The sequence below is a fragment of the Aulonocara sp. 'chitande type north' Nkhata Bay genome, linkage group LG20 (assembly GCF_057382095.1).
Source record: "Aulonocara sp. 'chitande type north' Nkhata Bay isolate Kocher_YH1m ecotype deep benthic linkage group LG20, A_spYH_male_GT1.1, whole genome shotgun sequence".
In the NCBI taxonomy this organism is placed as follows: Eukaryota; Metazoa; Chordata; class Actinopteri; order Cichliformes; family Cichlidae; genus Aulonocara; species Aulonocara sp. 'chitande type north' Nkhata Bay.
The window spans coordinates 31,591,456-31,604,148 of record NC_141363.1 but is presented as its reverse complement, the minus strand read 5'-3'; the positions used below and the strand labels follow the sequence as shown (position 1 = coordinate 31,604,148).

At 40.5% G+C, this 12,693-nt stretch overlaps 1 protein-coding gene across 14 annotated transcripts in view; it reads right to left on the bottom strand.

Moving 5' to 3' along the window:
- Positions 1-12,693, bottom strand: part of LOC147305967 (membrane-associated guanylate kinase, WW and PDZ domain-containing protein 1-like) — a 103,636-nt gene that overhangs the window by 19,784 nt on the left and 71,159 nt on the right. For 8 of the 14 annotated variants that reach the window (XM_086277679.1, XM_086277680.1, XM_086277672.1 and 5 more), the window contains 6 exons: positions 12,510-12,559; positions 9,981-10,038; positions 9,712-9,824; positions 8,304-8,426; positions 6,976-7,161; positions 6,150-6,761 (listed from right to left, as the gene is read on the bottom strand). In XM_086277679.1, the coding sequence (XP_086133805.1) occupies positions 6,150-6,761; positions 6,976-7,161; positions 8,304-8,426; positions 9,712-9,824; positions 9,981-10,038; positions 12,510-12,559 (1,142 nt within the window). The remainder of the gene's footprint in view (positions 1-6,149; positions 6,762-6,975; positions 7,162-8,303; positions 8,427-9,711; positions 9,825-9,980; positions 10,039-12,509; positions 12,560-12,693) is intronic. The other 6 variants (XM_086277681.1, XM_086277669.1, XM_086277670.1 and 3 more) reach the window with 5 other exon arrangements.

Genomic DNA, 12,693 nt, shown 5'->3' with positions numbered 1-12,693 from the left:
GATACACGCTATATGTGATGACGGCACACATTCAAGAAGGTGAGCGGTTATTTATGCAGAGAACACACACACACACACACACACACACACAATTTACATTAGGCACCTGTTCCATAATCCTGTTGTATTCCGGTAAAACCATGCTCAATATTCCATAAATAAATGTAGTTCTCTTTAAAAGACTCTGAAATGATGATTAAGAACAAAAGGCCAACTTAAAAGGTAAGCATTTATTAATACTGAGACGATCTTTAGACGGAAAGACTAAAATAGCATCCATTAGCATTCATATGGGAAAGGATGTAAACAATCTAGAAGTGGCTTTGAGTATCAGTGTCTAGAAGGCAGATTCCTCTCCTTTTACAGTAGAGAAGTATGCTTGTGACATCACACAGCATTACAGATAAAGACGTTAATGGCATAATTACTGAACGACTCTCAAGCTGCACACAAGTTTTTTTTACTCACTTGCTTTGGATTCCCAGACAGTTAGCTACTCTATTCTCACACTGGCGTAACTGGGCATCACATGCACGTTGTACTGGGAAGTCGACAGGTTAAAGACTGTTTAGTGTCCAATAGTACTTTTGTATTTTTCAATTTTATATTGTCTATGTATATGCGAGAAAATGTGAAAATGGCTTTTCACATTAGAAAGCTGCAATATTACAACAAACCAGTTGACATTTGTGTTCAGTAGACTGAAAGTATGCATGTGAAAGAAAATCCTCTGTATGATGGAGTAGGTTTGACCTGAGATAAGGTTTGCCCCCCCCCATTGTCATGTAGGTAGAAAGTATGCATGCAGGGGGGAGCGTTCTTTTATCTTGGAGTGACAAGCAGTGAAACAGCTTGAGGGTTTTTTTAAACTGAATCTGCAGCACTGTGAGTGGCCCACTATTTCAATGTGCAACTGATGCTGTGGCCTTGGTGGGTCTATGCAGAGCCCACACAGCGTGAAGAGTGCGAATGGTCCTTCCTCCAGGTTTTCTATATACATGGTCAGAGGGTGTACAGCATGAGACAAATCTGTAAATATTTGTCCCTTCACTACATATAAGAATTGTCCCATTATCCAATGGGGTTCTCTCCATTCATCTACCCTAAATGATATTGCCTTCACTTCCTCTTCATCTCTTATTGCATTTTCCTTCTAATGCCTTTATTTCCTCTCCATTTTTATTTCTCCTTTCTTCCGGGTTTTCATTTTCTCTCGTCTTTCTCTCTGTCTCTCAGGGGACAGGAGCTCTGTGCACGATTGTCATGGCAACAACGATGGGAAGACAAGATGGAGTCATAGTTGGCCTGGCCTCCTTTACATAGAAGAATCATGCAGTTGAGAACACCAGATGTTATCTTTAAAGTTTTCTAAGAAAAAAAAAATTAAAATCTATTAAAATGCTAAAAGGTACATCTTGCAATCCACACTTCCTCATTGCACATTAGTCACATGAGAGTGGATTTATTTGTACAGTGGTTTTAGATCAGGGCAGGTAAAGTGATAAACTAGTAGAAATTAGACTCGATTTTAGAAAAATACCCGCCTGCTCGAGAACACTATCCACAACTATGTTTTGGATTTTTAATATCTTCTGCTATGCAGGAGTTTAACATGTACTTCCTTCACCTGTACAGGGTACTTTTGCACGTCTAATTTTAATTGCACACACATTCTGCCTTCCTCTAGATCTAGACTCTTCAAAGTGTAGCCTGTAAGGCCAATAGTGCAGCAAGAGTGTAGTGAGGAAAGAACATTTTAATCATCCATAGTTCATGTCATGTTACTATCTAGCAGCACAGGTGGTGACTAAAGGAGGGTTTTTACTTCACATCTGTTTTAATCTTCACAGCAAAGTGAACCTTCCCATCTCAGAAATACAGCAGACGTTAAAACACTGCAACAACCACATCCCTAATGTTAAAAAAAACAACAACCCTAAAACCTACAATGTCCAAAATAAACCACCATCCACCTACACCTAAAGTTTTTTTGTTTTACATGAAGCATTTTTATTCTGTGAAGCCATTCAGAATATGAAGGCTCTCTAAAAATCAGTCACCAGAACTTTGAAATCCTCTGCTCAAGATGTTCGATAACTACACATTTGGAGGAGCAGCGATTGCCAATGTGGCTCTGCTCATTTCACTGTTACGTCACTGCAGGGAGCATTACAGTTATTGCAAATGCACACCCAATGTGTTCTGTCACAGAGCTTCTGAACTCACTGTGCACATTATCTCACATTAACCACCACCAAACTGCCCTGACACAGTTCAGAGCAATGCTGCCTCAGAGCGACAGGGACAAACGAGTGTACGACTCCAGAAGATGTTTTCTCACTTTGTTGGGCATATGCGATAATAGAGACAACTCAATCTGACTCTTAGAAAAAAAAAAAAACAAAAAAACAAAAAAAAACCCCTTAAACTACGTTCGGTTTTGTTTTGCACATTTTCTCAACCTATGAAGATCTATTTCTAGTTTTGCCACAGAATATTTTGTATTAAAAGAAAAGCAGACTAAAAATTGCAGCCGGCGTGGGAAACAGAAAAATAGCTGTCATATTTGAATGGAAAACAATCCTGGTGATAAATCACTGTGATGTTCTGACCTTGTGATTTGCGCCTTCTCCTAAAACCGGACTCTGCTGACTGAGTCAGACGACGCAGATTGATGAGTCACAGATGAACCGATTAAACTTCTCTTCTAGCTGAAGTCCACCTTGTTCCTCCTCCTCCTCCTCCTCTCCATCTCAAAAACCAATCCCCTCATATATGCTCCCCTTGCTGAACTTTCAGTGCTGTTCAGCAAATCTCACACTCTCTCCTCTAATCCTCCACCTCCAGTTTCTCAAAACATGATCCCCAGTTCTCATATTTCTCATCCTCTGCTTTTCCTCTTATCTCACTCTTTTTACCTCCTATAACTGTTGTTTGGGAACAATTATGTGCTAGCTACTAGCGATCCTTGAAAGGTCACAGCATAAGTCTTAGAAAACAGAACACAAATCTCGATCAGAACAACAGTTACAACCATAAACTATTTTTCATATTTATTGGTTAATCTGTCACGTACACCTACTCATAATTTACCATAATGGCATTTTAAAATCACCTAATCGACAGTTAACGTGATCTAGTTATCGAACGGACAGCTTTTTGATAAATGCCTTCAAAGTTAATTTTCTTTTGATCAACTAAAGGTGGCTTTTTACACTCTTAAACACGTGCAAGCTATACCTGACAATACTGTACGATATCAACTTGGGCATCTCTCATGCTAGTACTAAGGAAAGACTCCTGCTATACTCTTGTCCAGCTTGGCATGGAGGGCAGAACCAGGACTGGTACTTGTTTGAGGCAGGTGTTTTTACATACAGTTCTGTGCAAAAGTCATCTCTCATTTTTATTTTTTTCATTTTGCTTCCAAATGTATCAGACTTTCTAATTTTTAAAGTGGTCTTGAGCAATAGCTCTCCAGGATTTCCCATCCTTGTACCTGACCATTTTCTGAGGAATTTCCTTTTTTTTGGGTAAGCCACTTAATACTGACCTATGAACTATTAAAATATAAAAAGGCACCTAATTGAGGATACTGGGATAAACCAGTATTCGTGTCAAACAACTTAGCAAAGAACCAATGTTAAATTGTGTCTTTAGGCGCGTTAACCTTTTTGCAAAAACACATCATTTGTTACCAATTTTGTATCTAAAATCAACAAACAATCCTGAAGTTAACAGGTCTGATTTTTTGCACAAGAAATTGAGTTATTCCCAAAGAGATATTAATGCAAAGCTTGGCACATGTCTTTAAAAAAAATTAAATACAATTTGAAAAAACAAACAAACACCTATCTACAGCAGATGAACACAATCAAGTATGTCTCTAAAAAACAGGGAAAAAAATTCAGCAAAGATGTGACTCATCATCTTTGCTGGATTTTTCGGCCCCTCACTTGATCCATCTACTGTTTACTCATCAAAAATGGCCTCGGGCTGTCAAGAAGCTTGACTTCTTTAGGAAGGGAAACTGGCTGAGAAGTGCCAAACTACAACTATCTGGACTGAAAAATCAGTGGCAACAGGTATTAATGGCAGGTTTTTTTCCCCACTTTGGTTCAAATCATTGTCAGTAATGGAAGGTCAGAAGCCATGTGTGACCATGTGTAGCCTTTATAGCCATCTGTAAAACATAAGGCAGATCGAACCATGGTTAGGGACTGGATTTCAGACAGTGGTGTCAGAATCTATGGAACTATGGATGCAGGAAAGTATCATCAGATCAGTGCTATCTATCTAAATGGCAACGGCTTAAGTTTCAAACATGATAATGATCCCAAACACACTGCTAATGCAGGAAAAGCATATCTGGGTAGAAGAAAAAACTGATAATGGAACACTATCAGTCATGGATTGGCCTCCTCAGAACCCAGACCTCATTATTTAAAGATTGTGGGATCATCTTGATGGAACAAAAGGCAGCCAACTAACTTCCTAAGAAGAGCTTTGAGTGTCCTTCAAGAAGCCTAGAGAACTATTCCTGAAGACTACTTGAAAGAAACATGCAAAGGCAGATTTATATAATGTGTGCTCAATAGTCACTTGAACAGCTACTCTGATAGTATCATAAGATGGTCTTTAGTGAAATTTGCATTAAACATACTTCAAAGATGTTGCATTGGTCAGCGCACACTGCATGCTTGCAGATGTAAGTCACATTGTAACAGTTTTGTCCTTCTCTCTGAATTTTGCTCGAGGTCATCTTTTGTCATCAAAGCTCTGAACTGGCAGTCTTTGTTTAGAGGCTTTTATGAGGTTTATCTCACAGTTATCAATGTTATTCTCAGACAGCAGCCCTGCGCTAGACTGGCAGCCTATTCAGGGTGTACCCCACCTTTCACCCTATGACAGCTGGGATAGGTTCCAGGTACCCCGTGACCTTGAACTGGATGTCAGCTGTTAATAAAAGGTATTATGCAGCAGCCTGTGGTTGTGTACTTTGTCCTTCATCACCTGGTCACTCACCTGATCCAACAGTAATGGCAGGTTGATATCAAACATAATGGAGATGATCTACGTTGCTGTCAGTCACCAGTGACTGCCTATGGCCTCCTTCCTTTTGCACCTCTCCCTCTCTGCTCTGTCAGGGGGAAATACTGCTCTGCATCCATATTATTCTCTCTCCCACACTGGTCCATAATGATGCTGACATTTAACACAATACAGTGGTGTTATTCCAGCTGCAGTGCACAAGGTCAGCTCATTAGAGGACATAATTGATGTGGGGTGCAACCTGCCACTAATACAGATCTGGGTCAGCCAACATGAATGACAATTTAACAACAATAAGGACTCAACACAAACGAGGGACCTTGAATGTCATTCAGTAGCCACGTGAATACTCTAAACTCTGTCACGCAAAATGATTTGTTGACATTTCAGCAAGAGAAACGTTTAACTCCGGGTCGTTTCAGGTCAAAAGTGCAACATCTCGGAACAAGATTGGCTAGGGAGCAGATTGAGAAATGAAACGGCCACAATCACGTCAACACAACACCCCCCCCCCCCCCTAAAAAAAAACCAACCATTATAGCTGAAGCCAGAATCGAAATTGTTCAACAATGACTTTTCAGGATGCTTTCAGGACCAAAGTAATTTCCAGGGTAATTTGGAAATAAAACACATCAAAACAGAAGATGAGAAGTCACACCAATCGCTCAACATGTCAAATAACTAACATCAGGTAGTAAAAGTGAAGGCCCACTCTGATATACAAGTCCCTGACCTAACGTGCTCCTCCCCCCTCTCATTCATTCATCTCAGCTCTTACCCGTCCTCCCACTCCTTCCCACACTCATCTGCTCGTCCACAGTCATTCTAATTCATCCCATCGTCTCTTTACCTCTTCTCATTTCATCCGCTCTGGTCCGTCCAATTTTCATTCTGCCACCCACTCTCCTCCTCACTTGTCTCTGCTGCTTTTTTCCCCCCCTTATTACTCTTAGTGTGCCAACTGCTCAAGCTGTTGTCTGTTCAGCACTATATTCTTTTGTGTATTTGATCTCATAGCCTTTCATGTCAAAACTTGACTACCTGCATCTGTTTCTCCGCCCCTGTTGATATACATTTATAAGACATGTAATACATACCTCTCTGCACCAGCATAGTGACCTCGCTGCCTCTGGGACATTTGCTCAGCAGGTCCACCACCTGGTTGTGACTCATATTTTGGACATTTCTTTTGTTGACCTCCATCAGAATATCTCCCTCCTTTAGGCCACGGCATCGCGGATAGTCCACTATTTGTTTGACCCGCTGACCCCCCCCTGTCAGGCTGTCAGCAATAGTGAAGCCAAAACCTTTGTCTCCCTTCTCCATGTGGATAGTGATGAGCTCGGGCTGGGTGGCTATGGACGAGGCCAAGGTGACCACATCGCTGGTGTAGCCGTGTGAGCCGTTAGACGCCACCTCGGCTGACGGGCTGTGCGGCCGTGGCTCACGCAAGCCGTTAATGGGTCCGGCCTGGTTGGAAGGTGGGTCAAACGTTTCCTGTCCATTGACGATGATAGGCTCTTTGTTCAATATTGCGACCGAGGTCACCAGGCTAGTGTTGGGGTCATCAGGGTCAAAGGGCAGCGGGTACCCACGACATAAAGACAGATCGACCATGGAGCCGATTGGGATGGATTGGAAGATCTTCACAACCTGAGCATGGGTGTAGCCCAGCACAATGGTGTCATTCACACTGACTATGACATCACCTGCACAAAGAAAGATCACAATATTGGTAATGTTGCCGTTTACAGTTAAAACCCCTACCAGGCCAGATTCACATTACACTGTTAGTGATATCTGGCATTAATCACAGCTGTGTGGCGGTTAGACTCAAAGAATAAAGAGATGCATTCAGAAAACGACAACAACGTTTTTAAAAAGAAAACAGTGCCCTCTGTGGATGGTGGTCATGTACTGCACCTGTCTCCATCTTGCCATCCAAAGCTGCAGGCCCATCCAGCACTAGACTTTTGATCTGTAGAAACTCATCTGGCTCGTCTCCTCCAACCACAGTAAAACCGAAGCCGCGGCAGCTTTTCTTCAGCTTTGTGTTGATAAAGGTTCCTTTCAGCTCTGCTGGGTTTCTTGTAAAGAAAGGTTTCCCCCCTGCAGAGTGGGGCAGAAAAAAACTCTTGTATCAATCTGCATAACATACATTACAGAACACAAATAACTTTTAGGTGGCATGTTGGGAATTTTGTCCTTCAGATTCAGAAGTCACATGAATTTCTGCAGTTAAATATGTGATGACTATAAAAATGAAAGAAAAGGCACAGTTGTAATTTTTAGTGGAAATGAAAACAAAAATGAATGTTTTTGAAATGACTTTCCTGTTTTCACTCAAACAACACTACTGGTCAAACCACACCCACTTCTCCAGTTGGTATTGAAATTTACACGATGCAGCTTTCATCATTTCTCGGTGTAAAATCATTTTACAACATGTATTCTGAATGAATATGCCCCTAATGTTACTGCAGAATTTTCCCAAAAGTGTTGCATTTATTAGGTTGCTTTGCTTTCACAGCTCTGTTCAGTTCATCCCAAACCAACTTGATGGGTTTTAAAACTGGACACTGTGTTCGTCTGGCATCCTTTGAATCCTACTTTCTTTACTTTATTATTTTCTTTGGTTTGTATTTGTTTGCAATATACAGTATGCCTTTTTGCAGTACTACTTCCCATCTCACAATAATGCATTGATGGTCGAGGTACACATTTTTCTTCAATGCTTTGTATAATAACAGAAGTTGGGAAATTGGCAAGATTTCTTAATCCCCGACAAAGGAGCTGTTTTCTCGGAAACTGACTGTTCTATGAAATGTACCATTTAAGGCTATTAGGTGGACTGCACAGTATTTTGTACAGGATGTAGTTTTGGGACTCTTAAGAACGCATAATGAAAAAAAAAAAAAAAAAGTAGTAAAAGGCTATTTCTCAGCCAAAGCTAAAAATTCCCTAAACAAAGACACGAAATCAGTTCCAGAAAGCTTTCTGGATTGGTTTATGATCATATTTTTTCAGTTTGTTTTTCTGAAGATTGTGTGCAAAGTCCAATTTTGCTCTATTGTAAACTGTATAGAATCCTTCCAAAAATTCCTGGATTCACATCCAGATCCAAATGGACTCCAAAAATTACCTCCTGAGTAACGCCACCCACAAACAGACAAAGAAAAAGCAAGCTGAAACAACTCTTTTGAAAAAACAAAGAGTAATAATATATAAAGTCTATAAACATAATGATTTACGTTTGACTCCTGTAGGGACAGGAGGTAGAGCTGGTGGGACCTGTGGGTCCCTGTAGGTCTCCAGATGGTTTGGTGCGTAGTTTGCCAGTGGAGCTGCTGCAGAGGAGTGCTCCTCTATCCACTCTGCACAGACACATTTGTATCCAAACGTTAATCCACACACGCGCGACACAGAGGTGTATTTACATGCCACACATGCACACAGAAACACTTAACAGCAAAATACACACAAACACGGAGCTGAAAGGAAGTACTATTCATACTTATCTGTACTTCTACTAGTGTTTTTTTGTCGTGTATATCATACTGTTGATCTCAGCAAATGTTATGCAGCAAAATTATATCCGTTGTCGCAAAAGCGTCATATTACAAACACTTTACACAGTCTGAGTGTTAGTACTGTTAAAACAAATGAAAACAATTAATAGAAATGGATGTTGTTACTCTGTTATTCTTTGACTTACATCATGCAAACTGTGAAATGCAGTTATCACATTTTGTGGGTTGTGGAGCGTGTGAAGAGTAATGTTTTCATGCAGTCAGTGGCACTTTTAAAAATATGCTGAGTTACTTATGAGTGAGTCACTTCTGTTCTCCGATGTTCTTATGGACGTACAGGCAGCTTTTAAATCACAGCAGTTGTGTCTGTGTTGCGTTGCCATTAGACTAGACTGTCTGCCACTGTATTGAATTTTTTGCGTACCTTGAACAGCAGTGACTTAAACTGAGTTGATCATATCTGAGTTTGAATGAATAAATAATAGACAAAGTTTACTTCTGAGATGAAAAAAAAAGAAGAGATACTGGAACCAATTGAATTTGCTCGTGGATTGGCACAGCTAAGAAATAAGAATAGAGCATATGGCTATAAAGGCAGAATACTGTTGCATTAGTATAGCAAGCAGGCCAGTTAATTTGCTGCTAATATACTGCGTTTCAATGCATTTTATTACTGTTAGTGCATCATCGTGAGCCCTTATCCTCATGCATGTATCTTTGCCTCACCTCTTTCAGTCTTTTCACCCTCGACTGCCAACTCAAAGTTTTTGAATCTCTAAAGCAAACATCATTCTTGCCTTTTCATGGTAATGCAGGATAAATGATCAAATACAAAATGGCACTTATGACTATAAATCACATAAATTAAAACCTAAACATCAAAGACAACCCCTGGCTTGGGCCAGTTCTACTTTTGTGAAACGTCCTTATGAGAATCCATTTTTAATCCTTTGGATTTCAGTAACAATAATATATATTTATATTGCCCCCCCCCCCGTTAAAGTCGAATTAATTCAGAGACAAGAAGTCTGGCCAAAGCCCTGGATAGCAGTGGACAAACTATAAGGACATGACACTGACAGACATGAAGAAAGAAAGAAATGGTGCCGTGCCAGGGCAGGAAACGAACCTCGAATATACCGCTCACCTTCTGGAGGCTGCGGCTGTTGCTGCTGCTCAAGGATTTTTCGACGCCGCGCCTCCCCCACCGGGTTCTCATATTGAGTCTTCCTGTTTATATGACTGAGACAGAGGGCGAGAGGGAGAGAGAACAAGATAATAACTTGGAGACTGATTAGTCTCAGATTCACTTAAGCAGAGAAGAGATTTGTAAAAGGGTGTTTCATCTGGAGAAACCCCGTTTGTCTTTGCAAGCTGCCAATAAGGAGATTCACTTACTCTACATAGTACACCCCATACACTGGGTCATCTATCCTCTCCCATCCTGGAGGCAGCTCTGAAATAGAGAAGGTACACAGCATTGAAGACAAAAATTACATTTTAGCAGAGCTCAGTGGGATAGTTTGGTTTGGGTAACACAGTCTTTCAGTCCCACAGTTATAGGAGAAAAACTATTTCACTAGAAAGGACATGCTGCCTTTATCCCAACAATGGATTTTAACATACATGCCAAAAGGGGATGAAATTGTAGTTTTGGTTTTGTCCTGCTGACCACTGAAAAACACTTTTCATCGTCCATGTTAAAACTTCAGCTTTATTACCAGGGGTGCACATAAGTGGTCGCAGGTGCACATTCGCTGTCAAAATAAAAGACACACACCAGATAAGAAGTTGCAACGCGCGTTTGCGTACATAAGATTTTCTGGAGGATGACAGACATTTGTTTCGAACTCTTAAAGATGTCGAAGAAGCAAGCTCCTTTAAGCAGTTACTTTGGTGTTCCTCCACCTCCAAAGAAATGTCAGAAGGAGTCCGAACAGCAAAAGAAGCGCGCATTCTTGGAAAAGTGGTTGCAGAAGGTGAGCTGGCTTCAAACAAATGATGAACGCACAGAGATGTGGTGCAGAATATGCTGTGAAAATCCGCAAACGCGCGTTGCAACTTCTTATCTGGTGCGCGTCTTTTATTTTGACAGCGAATGTGCAGCTGCGGACCACTTATGTGCACCCCTGGTTATTACTTTTTGTAAAACTGTGCTTGGAGCACAAACTCTTCTCTTTTCCCTTTACATCGTAAGGATTTCAATCCATGGGTAATAAAGTATTATTAAATAATAAGCTGGATCTCTCTCCAGCTGCCTGTAACCAATTTTAACATCCTCATTATGGCCAAAACACAATAACTGAGAAAATAACACCAAACAGCTTCAAACAAGACCGCAAAGACATGTGGCTACAAATGTAGTCTGACCATTTAATAAATAACTGAAAAGCATGATGCAGTTATTTTGCTAAGTATTACCATACATTACATCACTACCTCTGTGAACACACCCCTACACATTGTACACAGACCTAACCACATTTCATGACCACGCGCCTATTAAACTGACATGTTCCCATTAAGATGTTGGCATCTCAGATCTCCTATCTCGCTGTATTTGATTTCAGACAAAGACATTACCTCCTTGTGTTCCTGTGGGCTTCTCTGAAGTCCAGTAAACACTTTTATAAGAGTCTAGATTTCACAATCAATAATCACAGACCGTCTGCATCTGAGCAGCCTGGAATAATAAAGGCTCGAAGCCAGACATTCAGAGTCTTGTTTAAGACCGAGCTTGCGTTCCATTGCATGGCTGTTTGTGTTACTTGCAAATGGGATGAGAATCAGCAGCTGAGCAATTTGCCTGCTTGCGAGAAAACTCTGAGTGCATATATGTACCTGTGTCCCCAGTGAAACCTCAGTATAACGGATTACAAATGGTACTAGTGCACTTAGGGCTAATAACTCTTCTTGTTCATGCAGTAAAATATCACGTTTTATTGCATCCGATGCAGATTACATGAGTCAGATCTCCTAAAACAAACAAGAATCTTGGAAAAAAATTCAGGTCCAACAATAGCATACAGTATATTTCACTGTAATGCATGTGATGGATAAATACTGGGATTTCATTACAAGCCTAAAGCCTATAGAGATATATCTAGATAGAAGAGCAAGAAATATAAAACCCAACAGCCAAAAATCGACATGTACTAAGATGCAAGTTATGATGGTACACTGGACGGATTTATTTGCTATCCTTGAACTGACGCCATCTTCACTGCACTATTCTCACGTGGGTGAAATCAGACATTACACAGGCTTTGTAGTTTGGAGCGGGCAGATTAAAGATTGAACATCCATTCTGATGTATTCTTACTAATAGTTCTGCTTGATAATGTTGTGAGATATTCGAGAAAAAAAAACATATTTTTTTCCACAAAATCCAGTAGAATATATTATGGTCATCATCCCTCGCCACCCATGAGATGAAAATATAACTTTGCATTAGAGCAGGGGTGTCCAACTCCAGTCCTCGAGAGCTAATGTCCTGCACTTTTAGATGCATCCTTGTTCCGACACACCTGTATCAAATGAATAGCTTGTTATCAGGCCGTTGCCAAACTTGATGGCATGCTGAAGAGGTAATCCAACCATTTGATTTAGCTGTGCTGGAGCAGGGATGCATCTAAAAGCTGCAGGACAGTAGCTCTTGAGGACTGGAGTTGGACACCCCTGCACTAGAGCATCATGCATGCTTGTTTTTGCTTTTTTTTTTTTAAAAAACAACTCATTTAAACCCTTGCAGCTACCTTTGCTCTAAACTAAATTAATATATCTTCCTTACAGAATTCAGGGCCTTGCATTTGAAACCGATGCCCAATTAAATTTCCTCTTTGAGATGATCAGTTTTGAATGGCATCTTTGAAATAATATAATTTTAATATAGCAAAACATCCTCCATAAAACCTCCAAAAACCTTACCTAGATCACTCTCCAGGTCTTCTGTATGTATCCCTTCTTCTCCAAGGACAAAGCAGGATGAAACAAAGAAGAGAAAATGAAGAGGAAAAAAAAGGGATGATAGCAGATGGAAGGTGGATCATAGATGCAGGAATCCAAAGCAAATAAGGAATGACGTGACCAGTCAGAGAAAGACAAAGAAAAA